Genomic DNA, 16,982 nt, shown 5'->3' on the forward strand with positions numbered 1-16,982 from the left:
GCTGCCAGGCTGCAGGCTGAGGAGCCTGGCAGCCCCTTCCCAGACAATACGTGCTTGTCCTCTCTGCACGGAGTCTTGTGAAGGTTAACAGACAAAACCACAAAGACAGTTTACCAGCCAAACTAGTTAAAAAACAATCCAACTGAGTGAAGGTGAAGCTCCTACTGACATTACGAGGTGACTCCTGAACCGGGTGTGTCCCACCCAGCGACTGTTAACAGCACGAGCTCCTGAGACGCAGAACCCAGGCAGGACATGGAGCCACGGTCCTGAGGCTGAGCTCTCCCCGTGCCCAGGACTCCAAGAAGCTCGGCTTCCAGACACAGAGTGATATTTAGAGAGGAACGCTCCACAGAGTGAGGGCCGTCTCAGAAGGCGAGAGCGGCCAGCAGCGAGACTTTAAAGAAGGCGCAGTCACAGAGGCAAACAGCAGCACAGAGATGAGAGGCCTGAAGACTGGCGGGCAGGAGGACGAGCCGCAGCTCACAGAAAGCGACTGCGTGTCCAAAGGAGCCTGGTTATCCCTGCTGTTCCAGGACCCGGTCCCGTTAGCACCTGTCAGCCTCAAGCTTCTCTTATCGTAGCAGGAACTCACTGTCGACTTACTTGAACCTTGACAACTAAACCCTAGGCCCACAGTGGCAGAGTAAGGAATCTAGAAAGCTACATACCCGACCCAACAATCTGACATGTAAGAATTCACATTAATGATACCTCTCCAATTCCCCAAATAGAACAGTCTCCCCCCAACCCCACATATGCACAAGGTTACTCACTGTGACATTGTTTATAACAGCAAACTAACGAGAACAACGCAAAGTACATCATGAGAAACGCGGGGCTGGAAGAAGCACACGCTGGAATCAAGACTGCCAGGAGAAACATCAAGAACCTCAGGTATGCAGATGACACCACCCTTATGGGAGAAAGTGAAGAGGAACTAAAAAGCCTCTTGATCAAAGTGAAAGAGGAGGGTGAAAAAGTTGGCTTAAAGCTCAACATTCAGAAAATGAAGATCATGGCATCCGGTCCCATCACTTCATGGGAAATAGATGGGGAAACAATGGAAACAATGTCAGACTTTATTTTTTGGGCTCCAAAATCACTGCAGATGGTGACTGCAGAAAAGTTATGACCAACCTAGACAGCATATTCAAAAGCAGAAACATTACTTTGCCAACAAAGGTCTGTCTAGTCAAGGCTATGGTTTTTCCTGTGGTCATGTATGGATGTGAGAGTTGGACTGTGAAGAAAGCTGAACGCGGAAGAATTGATGCTTTTGAACTGTGGTGTTGGAGAAGACTCTTGAGAGTCCCTTGGACTGCAAGGAGATCCAATCAGTCCATTCTGAAGCAGATCAACCCTGGGACTTCTTTGGAAGGACTGATGCTAAAGCTGAAACTCCAACACTTTGGCCACCTCATGGGAAGAGTTGACTCATTGAAAAAGACTGATGCTGGGAGGGATTGGGGGCAGGAGGAGAAGGGGACGACAGAGGATGAGATGGCTGGATAGCGTCACCGACTCGATGGACATGAGTTTGAGTGAACTCCGGGAGTTGGTGATGGAAAGGGAGGCCTGGCGTGCTGCGATTCACGGGGTCGCAAAGAGTCGGACACGACTGAGCGACTGAACTGAACTGAACGACAACAAACTAAAGGCCCACGCGTAAGAGCCTGGCTAAAAACACACGGCACGTTCTTAACCGCTCAGCGTCACAGTGATCCAAGCCTGTGCCCCGACCACTGCAGGTGAAGACGCTGCAGCTGACGGTTCTATGAAGAACCTTCTAGAACTAAGACCAACAACAGATGTCCCTGTCATCACAGCGGTCTGCAATACAGAAGTAGGAAGTCAAGAGACACCTGGAGTAACAGGCGAGTTTGGCCTTGGAATACAGAATGAAGCAGGCAAATGCTAACAGAGTTTTGCAAGAGACCACACTCTACACGTGGACATCACCAGATGATCGATACCAAAATCAGATTGATTCTGTTCTTTGCAGCCGAAGATGGAGAAGTTCTACACAGTCAGCAAAAACAAGACCGGGAGCTGACTGTGGCTCAACTCATGAACTCCTTACTGCAAAATTCAGTCTTCAACGGAAGAAAAGTAGGGAAAACCACCAGGCCATTCAGGTATGACCTAAATCAAGTCCCTTATGACGACACAGTGGAGATGACAAAGAGATTCAAAGGATTAGATCTGATAGTGCCTGAAGGACTACGGACGAAGGTTTGGGACGCTGTACAGGAGACAATGACCAAAATCAGCCCTAAGAAAAAGAACTGCAAGAAGGCAAGGTGGGTGTCTGAGGAGTTTCACAAGTAGCTGAGAAAAGAAGAGAAGCAAAAGGCAAAGGAGAAAGGAAAAGACACACCCAACTGAATGCAGAGTTTCAGAGAACAGCTGGGAGGGACAGCAAAGTCTTCCTCAATGAACACTGCAGAGAAGCAGAGGAAAAGAACAGAATGGGAAAGACTAGAGATCTCTTCAAGAAAACTGGAGCTGTAAAGGGAACATTTCACGCAACGATGGGCACAATAAAGGACAGAAATAGTAAGGATCTACCTGAAGAAGAAGAGGGTTAGAAGAGGTGGCAAGGATACACAGAAGAACTATACAAAAAAGATGTTAATGATCCGGATAACCACGACGGTGTGACCACTCACGAAGAGCCACACATCCTGGGGTGTGAAGTCAAGGGGGCCTTAGGAAGCATCACTATGAACAAAGCTAGTGGAGGTGCTGGAATTCCAGTGGAGCGATTTCAAATCCTGAAAGATGATGTTGTGAAAGTGTTACACTCAATATGTCAGCAAATTTGGAAAACTCAGCAGTGGCCACAAGACTGGAAAAGGTCAGTTTTCATTCCAATCCCAAAGAAAGGCAATGCCAAAGAATGCTCAAACTACCGCACAATTGCACTCATCTCACACGCTAGACAAGTAACGGTCAAAATTCTCCAAGCCAGGCTTCAGCAGTACATGAACCGAGAACTTCTAGATGTATAAACTGGATTCAGAGAAGACAGAAGAACCAGAGATGAAATTGCCAACACCCACTGGATCACAGAAAAAGCAAAGGAATTCCAAAACCGTCTGCTTCCGCTGCACTGACTACACTGAAGCCTTCGACTGTGTGGGTCATTAAGGAACCGTGGAAAGCTCCTGACGAGATGGGAATGCCAGACACCTTCCCTGCCTCCGGGGAAGCCCGAGGCAGCTCAGGAAGCTGTCTGCCGCGGAGGCGGCACTGGTGCCTTCTCTCAGCTGCGCTCAGACTCGCAAGCTGCCCGCAGGCTCTCCGGCTCCTGGCGGCCAGCGCCCCGAGGCCCGCCCACCTGAGCCGCTGCGAGAGGCTCGCTGGCGCCTGACCACACGGGGCAGAGCGCCTCTATGCCTGGCCCTGCACACCGTGCCCGTTGCTCTGTGACACGCCTGATCGGCTCTTGCCCCTGGCAGGCCTTCTGTTTGCTAGACCACAAGCCTTTCTGGGTGACGCCATCTCCCTCGGAGGCGTGCCCGTCCGCACTGTTTATCAGCACTTTTTGACAAAAGGGAGACTTAACTTTAATCTGGTAAAACTGGTCATCTCCACAGCATTTCCGTTTGGCTGTGCCGGACCTGTGTGGCCGCCTGGCCGTGCGTCTGGCTGCGGTGCACGGGGTCTCCCTGGGGTGGCTTCTCTCGTGGTGGAACCCAGGCTCAGCAGTCGTGGCGCACGGGCTAAGCTGCTCTGAGGCACATGGGATCTTCCCAGAGCAGGGATCGAACCCGTGTCTCCTGCATCGCAGGCAGATTCTTTACCCCTGAGCCACCAGGGATGCTCTGCTTTCATTTCGGAGTTAACCTTTTGTGTGACTTGAAAATGACCCTTCTCTACACCGAAGTCATACAAGTATGCTCCCCCCGTCTTCCAGGAGCTCGTCTCCAAGGAGCCTGCGGCTCATCTCTGTACAGGGCATGGGGACCGCAGCACCCCAGCCGCAGCGCGGGGTCGAGGCCGCCTCCTGCCGCGAGTCGAGTCTCTCCACTGTCTCAGGCAGCTCTTCCATCACACAGCCAGTCTGGTTTCCCTGGGCCAGCCGTGAAGGAGGCCTCGTGCTGACTCTTCTCCAAGTCCCCACCTCAGGGCCTGATCCTTCCAGACGTCTCTAGTGACTCGTCCCATTTCCCCAAAAACCCTCCAGGGATGCACTGAACCCACAAATTAACGGACCAACAGGCAGCTTCACCATGCCGAGCCTTCCTTGCTAAGAACACCCTCTTTATTCAAGTCTTCTCTAATGCCTCTTAATAAGGCTGTAACTTCTTCTCCGTTAAAACTCCGACACACTGTTTACACCCCCGCCCCCGTGCATCAGAGATTGCTCACGGAGAACAGGGACCAGGCAGCTATTTCCAGCAAAAGGGGTTTCCAACTGGAACCTGTGCCTTCCCCCAGCTGACAAGGCTGGAGGGAGCCCGCAAAACACGCCCACCTCCAGCCGCCAACTGCCCTCAGGGGAGGGAGGCGCTGCCAGGACCGCCCCCTGCAGGCCGGCCATGCCCCCCGGCCCGATCCCTGCACCCACGTCCCTCAAGCCTTCCCAGCGCCACGGGAACGCACCCCGGGCTCAGCGACACCAGTAGGCGCTGGGAGGGGCTCTGGGCACGGCGGCTGCGGCCCCCCTCCCGGGCCCTGGCAGGCAGGCTGTCCGGAACACCGTCTGCTTTTCATCTTCCAAAGACACTGCTGGCATGACCGAGCCCCGGGTCGTCTTTCCCCGTTTCCTTGGTCCCTGTGGTTTTACGTCTTTAGCTGTGATTCTAGCAGGCTTTCAGCAGGACCGTGAAACAGCCTCCTGTGGTCACTCCAGCAGGCCTGCAGTCCAAGCTCAAAAGCCGCCGGCCGAATGTGGCTAGGCTGTCCCACGGATTCGCTGAAGCTCCCACACAGGAGGCTCCCAGCAGAGCCTCGCCTGCACCCCGCCTCGCACGCGCACTCACCTGGACAGGCGGCCTCGTCGCTCCCGTCCTCGCAGGTCGCCAGGCCGTCGCACCGCCAGGGCAGGGGGATGCACTGGATGGCGCCGCTGCGGCAGGCGAACTGCCCGGGGCTGCACCGCAGCTCTGTGGGGGCAAACGCAGGGGCTCTGAGTGCGCGGCCCGGGCACACCCAGGGCGCAGGAGGCGCACGGGGCAGGAGCAGGGAGCGGGAGGGGCCACCAGGGGCCGGAGCTCAGGCGGGAAGGTGTCCTGACCTCCAGGCACACGGGCCAGGGTGTGACAGGGCACGACTTGCACTTAAGGGAGAACAGAGGCGGAGGCTTCCGCCAGGACAGATGGGCCTGCCCGGGCCGGCACCTGCCTTCCGCCTGCCCGGGCTCCCCACGGGGGCGCCCAGGAGCAGAGTGGCCGCTGCGGAGTGACCCAAAGCTGGAGATCTAACTCTCGAGCCCTCGGGACGCAGCCTGCGGACTCCTGAGCTGAGGGCCACCCCAGGAGCCCAGGGAGACGGCAGCGAGGGCAGATCCGGTCCTCCACCTGCCGGAGAAGCAAAGCGCCTCGGCCCGGGGGAGCAAGGATCAGACACCGCCCAGGCCAGAAGGGCCTGCCCTGAGGACAACAGCCGGAGCTCCACGGCACGAAAGCTCGGCTCTCAGCTTCAGACCAGAGCCGCCTAAGTCAGGGGCGTGGGGCCAAGACACGTGAGAGCCTTGCCTGACTAGTGGGAAAACCTGACTCCAGGTCAAGGGCTGCCCTAGCTCTGCCTAAGCGAGCCCAAGACAGAGCTGGAGAGACCGCACCGTCTCCCGGTCACGCTCCACAGCAAGGCTCGAGAGCACCACAGGAACGCGCAGAACACGCAGAGCTCAACAAGTCAAAATCCACAGTCTGTCATTCGGTAAAAACTACCAGACGCACAAACAAGCACAGCTGGTATACTGAACTTCTTCAGAGTTAGTAAAACTTCTTGATCAAAAGCTCACGAAAGGTGCCTGAGCCAACGGAAGACAGAGCCCAGAGCGCACTCATGCTGGCACGGCCGCTGCCTTTCGACAGAGGTAGAGGGCGTCTCGGCAGGTGGCGGGGAAACGACTGGAAAGCCACACACACGTCCGAAGAAGCAGCTCAACTCACAGATGAGACGCAAATTCGGGGCTGCCCGCGGGGCGGGGCGCCGGGGTGACAGATGGCACAGCGCATGGTCCTGCTGCCTCAGCGCGCCCCTGCTTCCTGCGCTGGGCCCTGGGGCACGGCGTGCTCAGGCAACAGGAGCGTGGGGCTCCCAAACGCAGGGCCCTGGGCGTGCAGCTGTGCGCACACTCGCACACACAGAGCACGCGGCTGTGGGTGCGGCGGGCGTCGCCACCGGTGAGTGCCGTGCACTGCGCGCAGGGCCAGGCCTGCAGCGTTTCCAGGGGAATGAAATGCCCCCAAAGTTCAACGTTTTGGAAAAATAATGAGGCAATAATCCTCTGCCTCCCTCTGAAGAAAAGTATTTTGAAATCTTAGTTCTTTTTGGAATAAAAGGCTTCCCAGGTGGCGCAGTGGTAAAGAATCTGCCTGCAAAGCGGGAGATGTGGGTTCGATCCCTGGGTCAGGAAGATGCCCCCGGAGGAGGGCATGGCTGCCCGCTCCAGTGTTCTTGCCTGGAGAGTCCCATGGACAGAGGAGCCTGGCGGGCTGCGGTCCCCAGGGCCGCAAAGACGCAGACAGGACTGAGCAACTGCACAGCCACGGGACAATGAGACGCAGGTCGCTGCATCCCAGGCTCTGAGTCTGCCCTTAAGGCACCTCCAGCTGAGCGATTCTGTTCATGTTGGAGCTCCTTTGCGCGGTCATCCTGAGTCTCAGTCCCCGTGAGGCAAGCAGGCACACGAACCCCAGTGACAGCCACACACAGGTCAACACCAAAAGCTGATCCGCAGCGGGCAGGTGGCCTTGGGTCCCCAGCATCTGCCACGCCTCCCCCCATAGGGCTGCCCTCTAAACTGCAGCTTCCGGAGGGAAAGTTTTGCTAAGAGGTCTCCTGGAAGGCGCCCTGCGGGCAAAAGAAGACAGAACAAAGTTCTCATAAAGGCTTGTTTAAGAAGAACGACTCAAAGCTATACTGACCGACCTACAGACGTCTCAACACTGACAACTGAAAAAGCAAGACCAGCGCACACGACGGCTAATTCCATTCGTGTAACGCTGGGATTGGATACACGTGAGCTTCTCCAAGTGTGGGAGACTCTGCTGGGCTTTCCCACGGCTCACCCCGGCCTGGACCCCTTCCCGTGCAGGGCTGGGTGGAGGAGGGCCCCGCAGATGCCTTCCAGGCCCCCGCCCCGTCCCATGTGACGGCAGGGCATGGCGGGTACCCCACCAACCCAGGGGCCCCACGGAGGAGCCAGCGGCGCGTGGATGCTGGGTGTACCGGGGGCCTGGCACCTTGCGTCTCCTGCTGACCCTCCAGCGGGCCCCTGCCCAGTGCCCTAGTCCCGGACACTCCCCAAACTGCCCAGCTCCTGAGCAGGGGGCCCAGGGTGGAAGGCAGCCTGCAGCAAGGCGGAGCTCAGGCTGGACGTGGAGACCCTCATCGTCCAGCGTCCACATAGACTCTGCTCTCAGACCCACCCTCTCCTGGCACGGAGCTGTCCACAGCTGAGGACAGACGGCCAGCTGCCCAGCAGCCAGCCTACAGAAAAGGACGGGAAAGGGGCTGGGGGGACGGCCACGCCAGGCAGAGAAGCGAAGCGCGGGCGACGGGGCTGGCAGGCGTGGCCATCGGAGGGGCAGCCTGTCCCCCTGTGTGGACGGGACCTGGTGAGCCCTCTGCGGTGAGCAGCCTCACCCGTCCTCGCCTCTCAGAGCAGCTCTCGCCCCCAGGGAGCAACCCCCTGGCCTGAGCCCCGGGCCAGCTGGCCAGGTCCCCACCACCCCCACTAAGCAGCTGCGAGGCCCATGGGTGCGGGGAGCCGCCGCTCTTTACGGCAAACATAAGGAGCCGTTTGTGCGTCGGCTCCGTCACCGATTTCCAAGCACCCGCTCTGTGCCAGACCAGGCCGGAGCCCCAGCTCAAACGTGCCCGAGTGCAAAACGTGCCCACAGGAACAATCCCGGCCCTGTCCACGGTGCAGGGTGTCCGGGGCACCCGGCCAGGCCCCCGCCTCCAGCCGCAGCTGGACTCACCGAGCTCACACCAGGCACCCGCGCGGCCCAAGCCACAGAGCTCACCGCCTGGGAGTGGGGGGGCTCTGAGAAACGTGCCCTTGTGCGCCCACCTCTCAACGCTCACGGCCCTTAGAGAGCATCTGTCCTATATCAGACAGTTCTCAGAACCAGAGGCCAAGTCACGCTGAGCCTGTGTGCCCACAAACCACGTCCAGGTCACAGGAGAGAGCCGAGGACAGCGAGCGGGCAGCTCCGTGCAGGGCTCCATGCTCTCGAGCCACCAGCCTGCACGTGCCTGGACCCGGAAGCAGGACCTGTCAGCGCCCCTCTCCCGTCGAGGCCCCACTTCCACAGAACAGCCAAAGCCGGCCGCGAGCCACGCCGGAAACCAAGATGCAGTCTTGGGTGACAACCGCCTGCAAGGCTGCCCGTCACCCTGCAAACACCCAACTAGTTCGAAGTTGGCTCGGCAGCCTGACAGGGGGCCACCTCCACACCGACTCCACGCCCAGCACGGGGGCAGCCCCGTGGCAGCCAGAGGGGGAGACGCCGGGCACCAGGGCAGGGCACCCCGTCGGCACGGCTGCTCCCGGGGCCAGGGGTGAGAGGACCAGGGAGGCGGGCTGTGCTGACAGCACCCTGGGTGAGGAGCCGCAGAGGGGCACGTGTTCAGGGCAGCCGCCGCGCAGGCTCCACCCCCGAGCCTGTCACCAGCGGGACCCTGCCCTGGCCCCGGCCCACCGCACCCTCACAGGCTGCCCCCTCGGGGAGCAGGCCATGACGCCCGCCCGCCCCTCGCTCCCCAACAATTGTGTGTGCCGGCATCAACGCTCACGTGCGCGCACACAGGCACACACCAGGGAGCTGGGCGGGTAAGGCAGAGAAAGCCAATTGATAGCAGAGAGGTCTGCGCAGACGATGCACCGGGCTCTGTGAGCTCACTTTCTCCCTGCAACTCTTCTGTAAGTTTGAAATTATCCCCAAACAAAAATTTCTTCACTAAAAAAAAAAAGCTAGTGAAGTGGGAAAGAGCACTACGCTACCATCCGAGTCAGAGAGAACCCAAGGGGCCAGCCCAGCGCTCTGGAGGCCCGCGGGACAAGCTCCGCGTGGTGCGGGTCGGGGCTGAGCGCGGGCTCCAAGCTGGGGCGGGGGTGCCTGGCCAGCCCCAGGACAGACCCCACGGCATCCAGCCCGTCTGTGAGCCATGGCGCACGGGCTCGGGACACACCCCCCCGCTCCCTGGCCCCCAGCGCAGGTCTGCGGCTTGCTGACCTCGGTTCCCTAGCGGCACGCGGGAAGGACCTGAACCTGCAGGCAGCCCCTCCCCGGGCCCAAACTCAGCCCCCGGCTCCCCGCTGCGGCCATCCCCATCGCTGGCCTCTCCCGGAAGAACAGCACCCGCGTGCCTCAGCTCATCCAGCAGGGCAAGTGGGGGTGGCGGAGGGGTCGCCCAGATGCAGCTGGGGTTAAAGCCACGCAGGGTCTCCTTCCACAGCTGAGGCGAGAAACAGTTTTCCCAGCGCGCCTGAAGCCGCACTCCCAGAGGACTGGCTGCAGACGGAGCCGAGTCACTGGGGTGTCCAAGTCGGAGGCCCCCACAGGTCCCTCCAGCTCTGTCACCTCCGGGCACAGGTCCCGGCCTTCCTGCCTCACCAGCCCCCACTCGTGATGCACCATCACAGCGGGCACCCAAGGGGAGGGGAGTTCTGGCGCTCAGATCAGGGCGCTTGGGTGGGAGACGGGCCGCAGACCCACCGGGAGAGCCTCGGCTGGCTCTGGGAGCAGGGGGCCCGAGGGGAGGGCAGTGGGGCTGCCGGGGAGAGCCCAAGCCTCGGGACAAAATCCTCCCCAGAGCTGCCGGGATCTCCAGCTCTATCCTGCGGCCCGCTCTCTAAGACGGAGCCAGCAGCAGGACCTCCCCCACAGGGACCCCCTGAGAGCCCCGGCACCCAGTGCATCCTCAACCACCGAGACCGCACACGCTGCCCAAAGGCCCGGCTGGGCGCGCTCCTGGAGGCCGCTCTGTGAGAGGCCCAGCCTGCGCCCGGAGGGGCCATGGGTGCTCCCCCTGGCAGGGGCCCTCCAGGGAAGCAGGGGTGCCGCATTTTCCCCTCCTCACCCCCAGTGGGGGGTCTGAGCCAGGACTCCAAGTGGGCAGGCTAAGACTGGCAAAGCCCCTCCCAGGTGCCAGTCCGCAGACCCCGGCCTCGCAGGACAGAGCACACACAGGCCCCAGGGGGGAGACTCCACTTGCTGCTGAGCCAGAGTCAGGAAGCCAGCTGGAGGCCCAGGTTTCTCAGGGCAACTCCAGACACCCACAGGGGTTATTGTGAAGGCCCGACCTGGGCAGCCACGGGCGCAAAGGACAGCTTTGCTCCCCATCCAGTCGCTTCCCTGCCCCAACTCGGGCCTGCTGCAGGCCACCGCTTCCCACCTCTGCCGCGGCCGGCCGGGGACCAATTTCCCCGCCCTGCTTCCAGTTGAAGAGCACATCCACTAAGAAGGCACCTTCTCTTCAGGTGAGCATCCCTAACGACGGGCAGGCAGGCCAAGATGTTTCCTGAACTGCTGCCGGCCGGCTGTTAGGATGTGTGGACAGACAGCAAAGGAAAGGGAGTTGGGGAGCTTGGTCACATCCCTCGGTGGACCCAGAGCCTCCCCCCAACCAAGGACACGAGCGCCGTGTGGCTCCGCCCCTCGGAGTCCAGCGACAGAACAGAAGACCCAGGACTCGGCCGGGATGACTCCTGCCTCCCCACAGGTGTAGACACGTTTTCTGAAGAACGCAGTAACAAGCACGCACAAACCCGTCGGCTCTGGTCCCTCACAGCCCACATAGCAACCTCCTTCAGAGATGCTGGCTTCACTTTCCACCAAGACCACCCCGCAGCCAGTCACCCCGCCGCCCCAGAAGCACCACTGGCCCCTGCAACGGAGTGTGGGCCAGGGCTCTGGCTGCCGAGCGGGCCCCGGGGAGGAGGTGGGGCGCCCGGCGGCAGATGGCGAAGGGCAGCGAGGTGCAGAGTGCCCGGGCCGGGAGCCCGCCTGGGGCCTGCACACTGCCGTGCTCCACGACCTGCTGGAGACACGCTGTCCTGACAGCACCCACAAAAGGGGCCCTGGCCACTTCTGCCTGCACGGGCCCCTCCCTCCACTAAACAGGGTCAAGAAGCTCACTCTGCAACCGCATCGACACAAAAACGAGCGCATTTATACGTGCGTGTTACAGCATCTCCTTCAACCTGAACACTCAGGGGCTCCTTCCCGCTGATTTTAGAACACCTTTGCAAGGCACCAGAGCACCGCGGGCCCCGGCCTTCTACGCCTGACGGAAGAATCGGCCCTGCGTTCGGGCTCTTGATTTCTAGCGGACAGAGGTGTGTGTGGGGGGGACACATCGGAAACAGGAGGTAAGGCTCGTGCGGGACCTTCTGCGGCCCGGATCCCAGCTCCCCACCCGGGCTCTCCTCACGCGTCTGAGGGACCCCGCCGGGCGGCCAGGGCTTCCAGGCGTCCGGCCCGAGCCCGCCGGCCGCGGAGCGCGCGGTCCCTGGGGCGCCCCCGGCCCGGCCGCCCCCCGGCGCGCACCTGGCCGCAGCGGTTCGGTGACCGTGAGCACCAGCAGGAAGAGCAGCAGGAACGCGCCGCTGTCCGCCTTGGGCACCATTTATCCTCCGTTCATCGTCCCCGGGGCGGCCGCGCGGGCCGGGCCGAGGGGTCGGGCCGGGCCGGGGCCGGGCCAGGTGAGGGCGCCGCAGGGAGAGGGCTCCGGGGGGCCGCAGGCGGGCGCGCGCTCTCGGCCGCCACCTCGGGCTCCGACTCCGGCTCCGCGCAAGATGGCGGCCGTCCTGCTCGGCTCGCGGCGCCCCGCCCCTGCCCGCGCCGCCGCCAGCCAATCAGCGCCGGGCGGAGGTGGGGCCTGCGCACTCCGCCTGCGCAGTGACTGACAGGGGCGCGGCCCAAGGGCAGGGCGGGGGTGTGCCCGCCGGGGCGGGACTACGAGGAGCCGCGGCCCCCATTGGCTGATCAGAGAAGGGCGGGGCTAGGGCGGGGCCTCCGGAGGGCCGGGCGGAGCAGGAGCTCCGGGGCCTGAGCGGCGCGGGGGCGCGGCACCGAGGGATCCGGGGGCGGAGGCGGAGTTGGGAATCCCTGAGAAGGGCCCTTGGAAGAGTGCGTCCCAAAGTGGCGCTTTAAAGGCCGAATCGCTGCGGTGAGGGGAGAGGAGACCTGGAGAACCTCTGAGGTGGTCCCGGGAGGCGCTTCCGCAGGTGCGGCTTCACCGGCGCGTGCAACTGGAGTGCCGCAGACGGACGAGCAAGCAGGCTCAAGGAGGGTCCCGCGCGGAGAGCTGACTGGGACACCCAATCCCCTGGAGGGGGGGTGCCCCCCCTGCACAGTGGGGGCGGAGCGGGGCCGGGGGTTGGGGGGAGACGCTGGCGCAGCTGCCGCCACAGCAGGCTTCCCTCCCGCACGGAGGGAAGTGTTGGCCGCGCACCTGTCACCGCGGGAGGGGACCCAACAGATGGAGAGTACCAGCGAGGAAGGAGCAAGCCCTCCGAAGGACGGACCACCAGCCACGCATAGGAGGCCCGGCCTGGGGCGTCAGGGTGGGAAGAAGGTGAAGATGGGAGAGGAGAAAATAGGGAGGGCAGAGGCGGGGGTGAGCAGTGCACCCAGGCCATCAGCAGCTGGCTCCCCAGAAGCAGTCACCCCAAGCCATGATCCTCCTGAGCACCACAGGATCCCAGCCTGGGACATTCAGGGTCATCGGAGAGAGGCACCGCCTCCAGATGCACGGATGTAGCCAAAACTGACCCCAAGGCTCTGCCGGGCCTGTCTGCTCCTGCCCTCCTGTGCCACCCCGCCCTTCCCTACAGCAAGGCCCAGAGCAGAGAGGACCCACTGCTGGCGGGAAGGGTGGTTCCCATTCAACAGGCCCTGTTTGCCCGTCCTCAGAGGGCATTTCTGGGAGCAGCTGCTGCTCTCAGAGGAGTCCAGGCCCACCTTCTCCCCAACTCCCAGACCTGCCCTGGGAGCCCAACCCAGGCTACGGCAGGGCAGGCCCCCGGAGGGGGCTCACAGCCAAGGGCAGAGACCCGATCAGTTGTCCCCAGCAGAGCTGGCCAGAGAAGGTTCAGATGAGAGCAGCACGGGGCAGTGAAAAGTCCAGCCAGACCATGCAGCAAGAGGGCGGAGGGGACCCTTCCTGCCCCAGCCCCCTTCTCAGCCCACCTGCCTGGACACTGCGGAGGATTTCCAGGGCTGCAGGGAGCAAGAGGTCAGGGAGGTGTTCCCCAGCCCCTTCCCTGGGGGAGATGATCTAGGTCACTGCCTTGGTCAAGGTGGCCCTCCCGGCACCACTGTCTCTGGGTTCCAGAAATGACCATCCCTTCATCCGAGGGCCCATCACCCACTCAGGGTTCTCGACACAGCTCCATGTGGGGAGATCATCCTCTTGTTAAACCCTCGCAGGCAGTCCTCACTTGAGCGAGGGTCTCCTCTTTGCTGCTGAGACCTAGATGGTTGGGACGGTTGCCCTGGGTTTGTAGGGATTCCCTGGGGTGCAGGAAATCATCAGCCCATTGCCCCCCGCCCCCAGCAGTCCTGGCTCTGGTGTGGAGGCTTGGGTGAGCCGATGCAGTCCCCGCAGCCCCCTCCTACCTCGGCTCCCATGCTCCGCTGGCCCTCCATCTGCTGCAAGGTTCCGAGTCTGAGGGGCTCAGGCCGGAGACCCATTCCGCAGGGCACTCCTCCTTTATGACTTCACCCACTGAAGTCACCCGGGAAACAGTGCTGAACATTCCACCCCAGAGCCTTGGCCTCTAGGAGGCAGGGACGGGAGGCCCGGGCAGCCCAGAGGACTCTGTCCACAGTGTAGATGAGGACGCGCTGGCTCATGTCCCGCAGGGATGTAGAGGGCAGCCTCAGGGGCACCGGGCGCTCCCGGCACCATGGATGACGCTGCCGTCCTCAAGCGACGAGGCTACATCATGGGGATCAATTTGGGAGAGGGCTCCTACGCCAAAGTCAAATCCGCTTACTCTGAGCGCCTCAAGTTCAATGTGGCGGTCAAGATCATCGACCGCAAGAAAGCCCCCACGGACTTCCTGGAGAAATTCCTTCCCCGGGAAATTGAGATTCTGGCCATGCTAAACCACCGCTCCATCATCAAGACCTACGAGATCTTCGAGACGTCAGATGGCAAGGTCTACATCGTCATGGAACTCGGGGTCCAGGGTGACCTCCTTGAGTTCATCAAGACCCGGGGGGCCCTGCAGGAAGACGACGCTCGCAAGAAGTTCCACCAGCTGTCCTCGGCCATCAAATACTGCCACGACCTGGACGTCGTCCACCGAGACCTCAAGTGCGAGAACCTTCTCCTCGACAAGGACTTCAACATCAAGCTGTCCGACTTTGGCTTCTCCAAGCGCTGCCTGCGGGACGACAGCGGCCGGCTGACGCTGAGCAAGACCTTCTGCGGGTCGGCGGCGTACGCGGCCCCCGAGGTGCTGCAGGGCATCCCCTACCAGCCCAAGGTGTACGACATCTGGAGCCTGGGCGTGATTCTCTACATCATGGTCTGCGGCTCCATGCCGTATGACGACTCCAACATCAAGAAGATGCTGCGCATCCAGAAGGAGCACCGTGTCAACTTCCCGCGCTCCAAGCACCTGACGGGCGAGTGCAAGGACCTCATCTACCGGATGCTGCAGCCGGACGTCACCCGGCGCCTGCACATCGACGAGATCCTCAGCCACTGCTGGGTCCAGCCCAAGGCCCGGGGCCTGTCCTCCGCAGCCGTCAACAAGGAGGGCGAGAGCTCCCGGGCTGCTGAGCCCGCATGGACCCCCGAACCCAGCTCCGACAAGAAGTCCGCCACCAAGCTGGAGCCCCGGGAAGAGGCGCGGCCCGAGCCCCGGGCTGAGCTGAGCCCCGAGGAGGAGATGGCAACGGTGCAGGTGTCCCGGCAGTCAGAGGCCGTGGGTCTGCCCAGTGAGCAGCCCAGCAAGACCGAGGAGGGGGCGCCCCCGCAGCCTTCAGAGACGCACGCCTAGCCCGCCTGTTGCGGCCCGGGCGGCCAGCAGGGAATGAGGCCGAGCTTGGGGCCCTGAGCCCGAGCTCCAGAGAGGCCGCGGGACCAGCCGAGAAGGAAGACGGTCCCGGACGTGCCGCTATTTTCGTGTTTCTTCCCCTCCCTTTGAACTTGGTAACTCACGTGGCTAGAGAAGCAATAAATCACTATATTACTGCAGCCCCCGGGGTCGCTGTGTGTGCCCTGCCGGCTTTGGTCACCCAGGGAGAGGACCCTGCACCCCCGTGGCCCCCTCCATGGGCCACACCGCGTTTCACCTCCCGTTGGGGAAAGAGCCCCACGTGTCCAGCGCTGACGACGGTCTCAGGCCCTGGACCAGGGAGAGCCGAGCAAGGAAAACGCTGCTTCAAGCGTGGGGCCCACAAGCGCCAAGCTGTGCGGGAGGCGGCGCGGGGGCTGCGGGCTGGGGGCCAGGGCGGGCTTTCCCGGCCCTCAGCCGCCCCCGAGGCTGCCTGCCTGTGGGGGGCCTCCCTCAGGGCCCCTCTCCTCCTCCTGCTCTGGCTCCAGGGTCCGCCCCACACCCAGTCAGCACCCCGCTCCCCACAGCGCCCAGAGCATCCCTGCCTGGCCCGCCCCCGGGCCTGCATGTCCCCCGATCACTGAGCAGGACCCTCCTGCTCCTCTCTGTTCCCAGCTAGCTGTCCCAGGGGTGACGCTCCCACCAGTGCGGGTAAGCGGATGCTGGCAAGCATGGGGCACAGGCCTCCTCTCACGCGTGGCCGGGGTGTCCACGGGGGAGCAGGCCTGCGGGGGCACTGCCAGCCACGGGGGCCCACCCACCAAGTGGCCCTCACCTGGCTGTGAGCGGCTGCCGCTTCCTCTTCTGATCTGCCTGTGCTCGGATACACGACGCACCAAGGGAACGGGGCTGCAGATGGCCCCTCCCCCCACCCCCACCCAGCCCCTTCATGGCCACAGCCACACACCCCTGGGCATCACAGCGTGGCCGCCGCCTGGGCCCCCCGCACCCCTGTGTCCCTGTCACCTCCCGCAGGAGCCGAGGCCTCCCTCCTGCACCCAGTCCAGCTCCCCTGCCTGCAGGAAGGATCTCCACACCTGGCCCCTGAGGTCCTCCTGGGTCTGGCCTCCTCCTGGCTGCCCGGCCGCTCACCGTGGGCCCCAGCCCTGCTGGCGGACCGGTCCCTGAGCCCCTGCCCACCTCTCCAGGCTCCGCCAAGGGGCCACAGCCTCCACACACGAAGCCTCTGGGGGCCACTGCCAGGGCAGGCGGGCGAGGGCCCAAGATGGAGCGGTCCTGGCAGTGGAGTCACACGCCTGCCCGGTGGGGGAGCAGGATTCCAGGGTGCGTGGGGCCAGCAGGGGTTCAGACCCCCCGGGAAGCTTGCAAACTCCTCCCCGGGTCAGCAGTGATCACTGGGACCTAGGGTCAAAGCTGCAGGGAGGGGCCTCGGGAAGGAGCACCAGCTGTGTGCTTCCCAGGCGGGGGCACCGCTCAGAGGGGGTGGGTGGCTGCCTGAACCCACCCAGCGCGGAGCAGGCCCCACTGCGAGGCCCTCCTGAGGTGGCCTGAGCCGCCCCACTGCCCCAGACAGGCTCAGCCCCCACAGCTACCCCCGGAGGAGCCTCTGGGCCAGCCGCGCACCTCCCACCCCACTCTCTCTCACCACCTGGCCCTTCAGACCCTCAGTGGCACCTCTGTCCCCGTCATCTGCGGGGCCTGACCTCAGCCCTCAGCCTTCCCGAGTCCACAGCTGTGTGTGCCTGCTATAACCCAGCCGCAG

General features: G+C 62.6%; 2 protein-coding genes across 9 annotated transcripts in view; one reads left to right on the top strand and one right to left on the bottom strand.

Moving 5' to 3' along the window:
- The window catches only part of DGCR2 (DiGeorge syndrome critical region gene 2), a 28,196-nt gene extending 14,248 nt beyond the window's left edge, over positions 1-13,948 (bottom strand). For 4 of the 8 annotated variants that reach the window (XM_061385670.1, XM_061385668.1, XM_061385669.1 and 1 more), the window contains exons 1-3: positions 13,809-13,948; positions 13,562-13,662; positions 4,992-5,114 (exon numbers count right to left, since the gene is read on the bottom strand). In XM_061385670.1, the coding sequence (XP_061241654.1) occupies positions 4,992-5,114; positions 13,562-13,662; positions 13,809-13,948 (364 nt within the window). Of the gene's footprint in view, positions 1-4,991; positions 5,115-11,735; positions 12,024-13,561; positions 13,663-13,808 lie in introns of those variants that run through there. The other 4 variants (XM_061385672.1, XM_061385671.1, XM_061385674.1 and 1 more) reach the window with 3 other exon arrangements.
- Positions 13,949-14,097: 149 nt separating this feature from the next.
- Positions 14,098-15,399, top strand: TSSK1B (testis specific serine kinase 1B). Its single transcript, XM_061385677.1, has one exon. It carries the CDS (start codon positions 14,099-14,101, stop codon positions 15,200-15,202), a length of 1,104 nt encoding a protein of 367 aa, XP_061241661.1. The 5' UTR covers position 14,098; the 3' UTR covers positions 15,203-15,399.
- Positions 15,400-16,982: the final 1,583 nt, after the last annotated feature.

This window comes from Bos javanicus, chromosome 17 (genome assembly GCF_032452875.1).
Source record: "Bos javanicus breed banteng chromosome 17, ARS-OSU_banteng_1.0, whole genome shotgun sequence".
Lineage (NCBI taxonomy): Eukaryota > Metazoa > Chordata > Mammalia > Artiodactyla > Bovidae > Bos > Bos javanicus.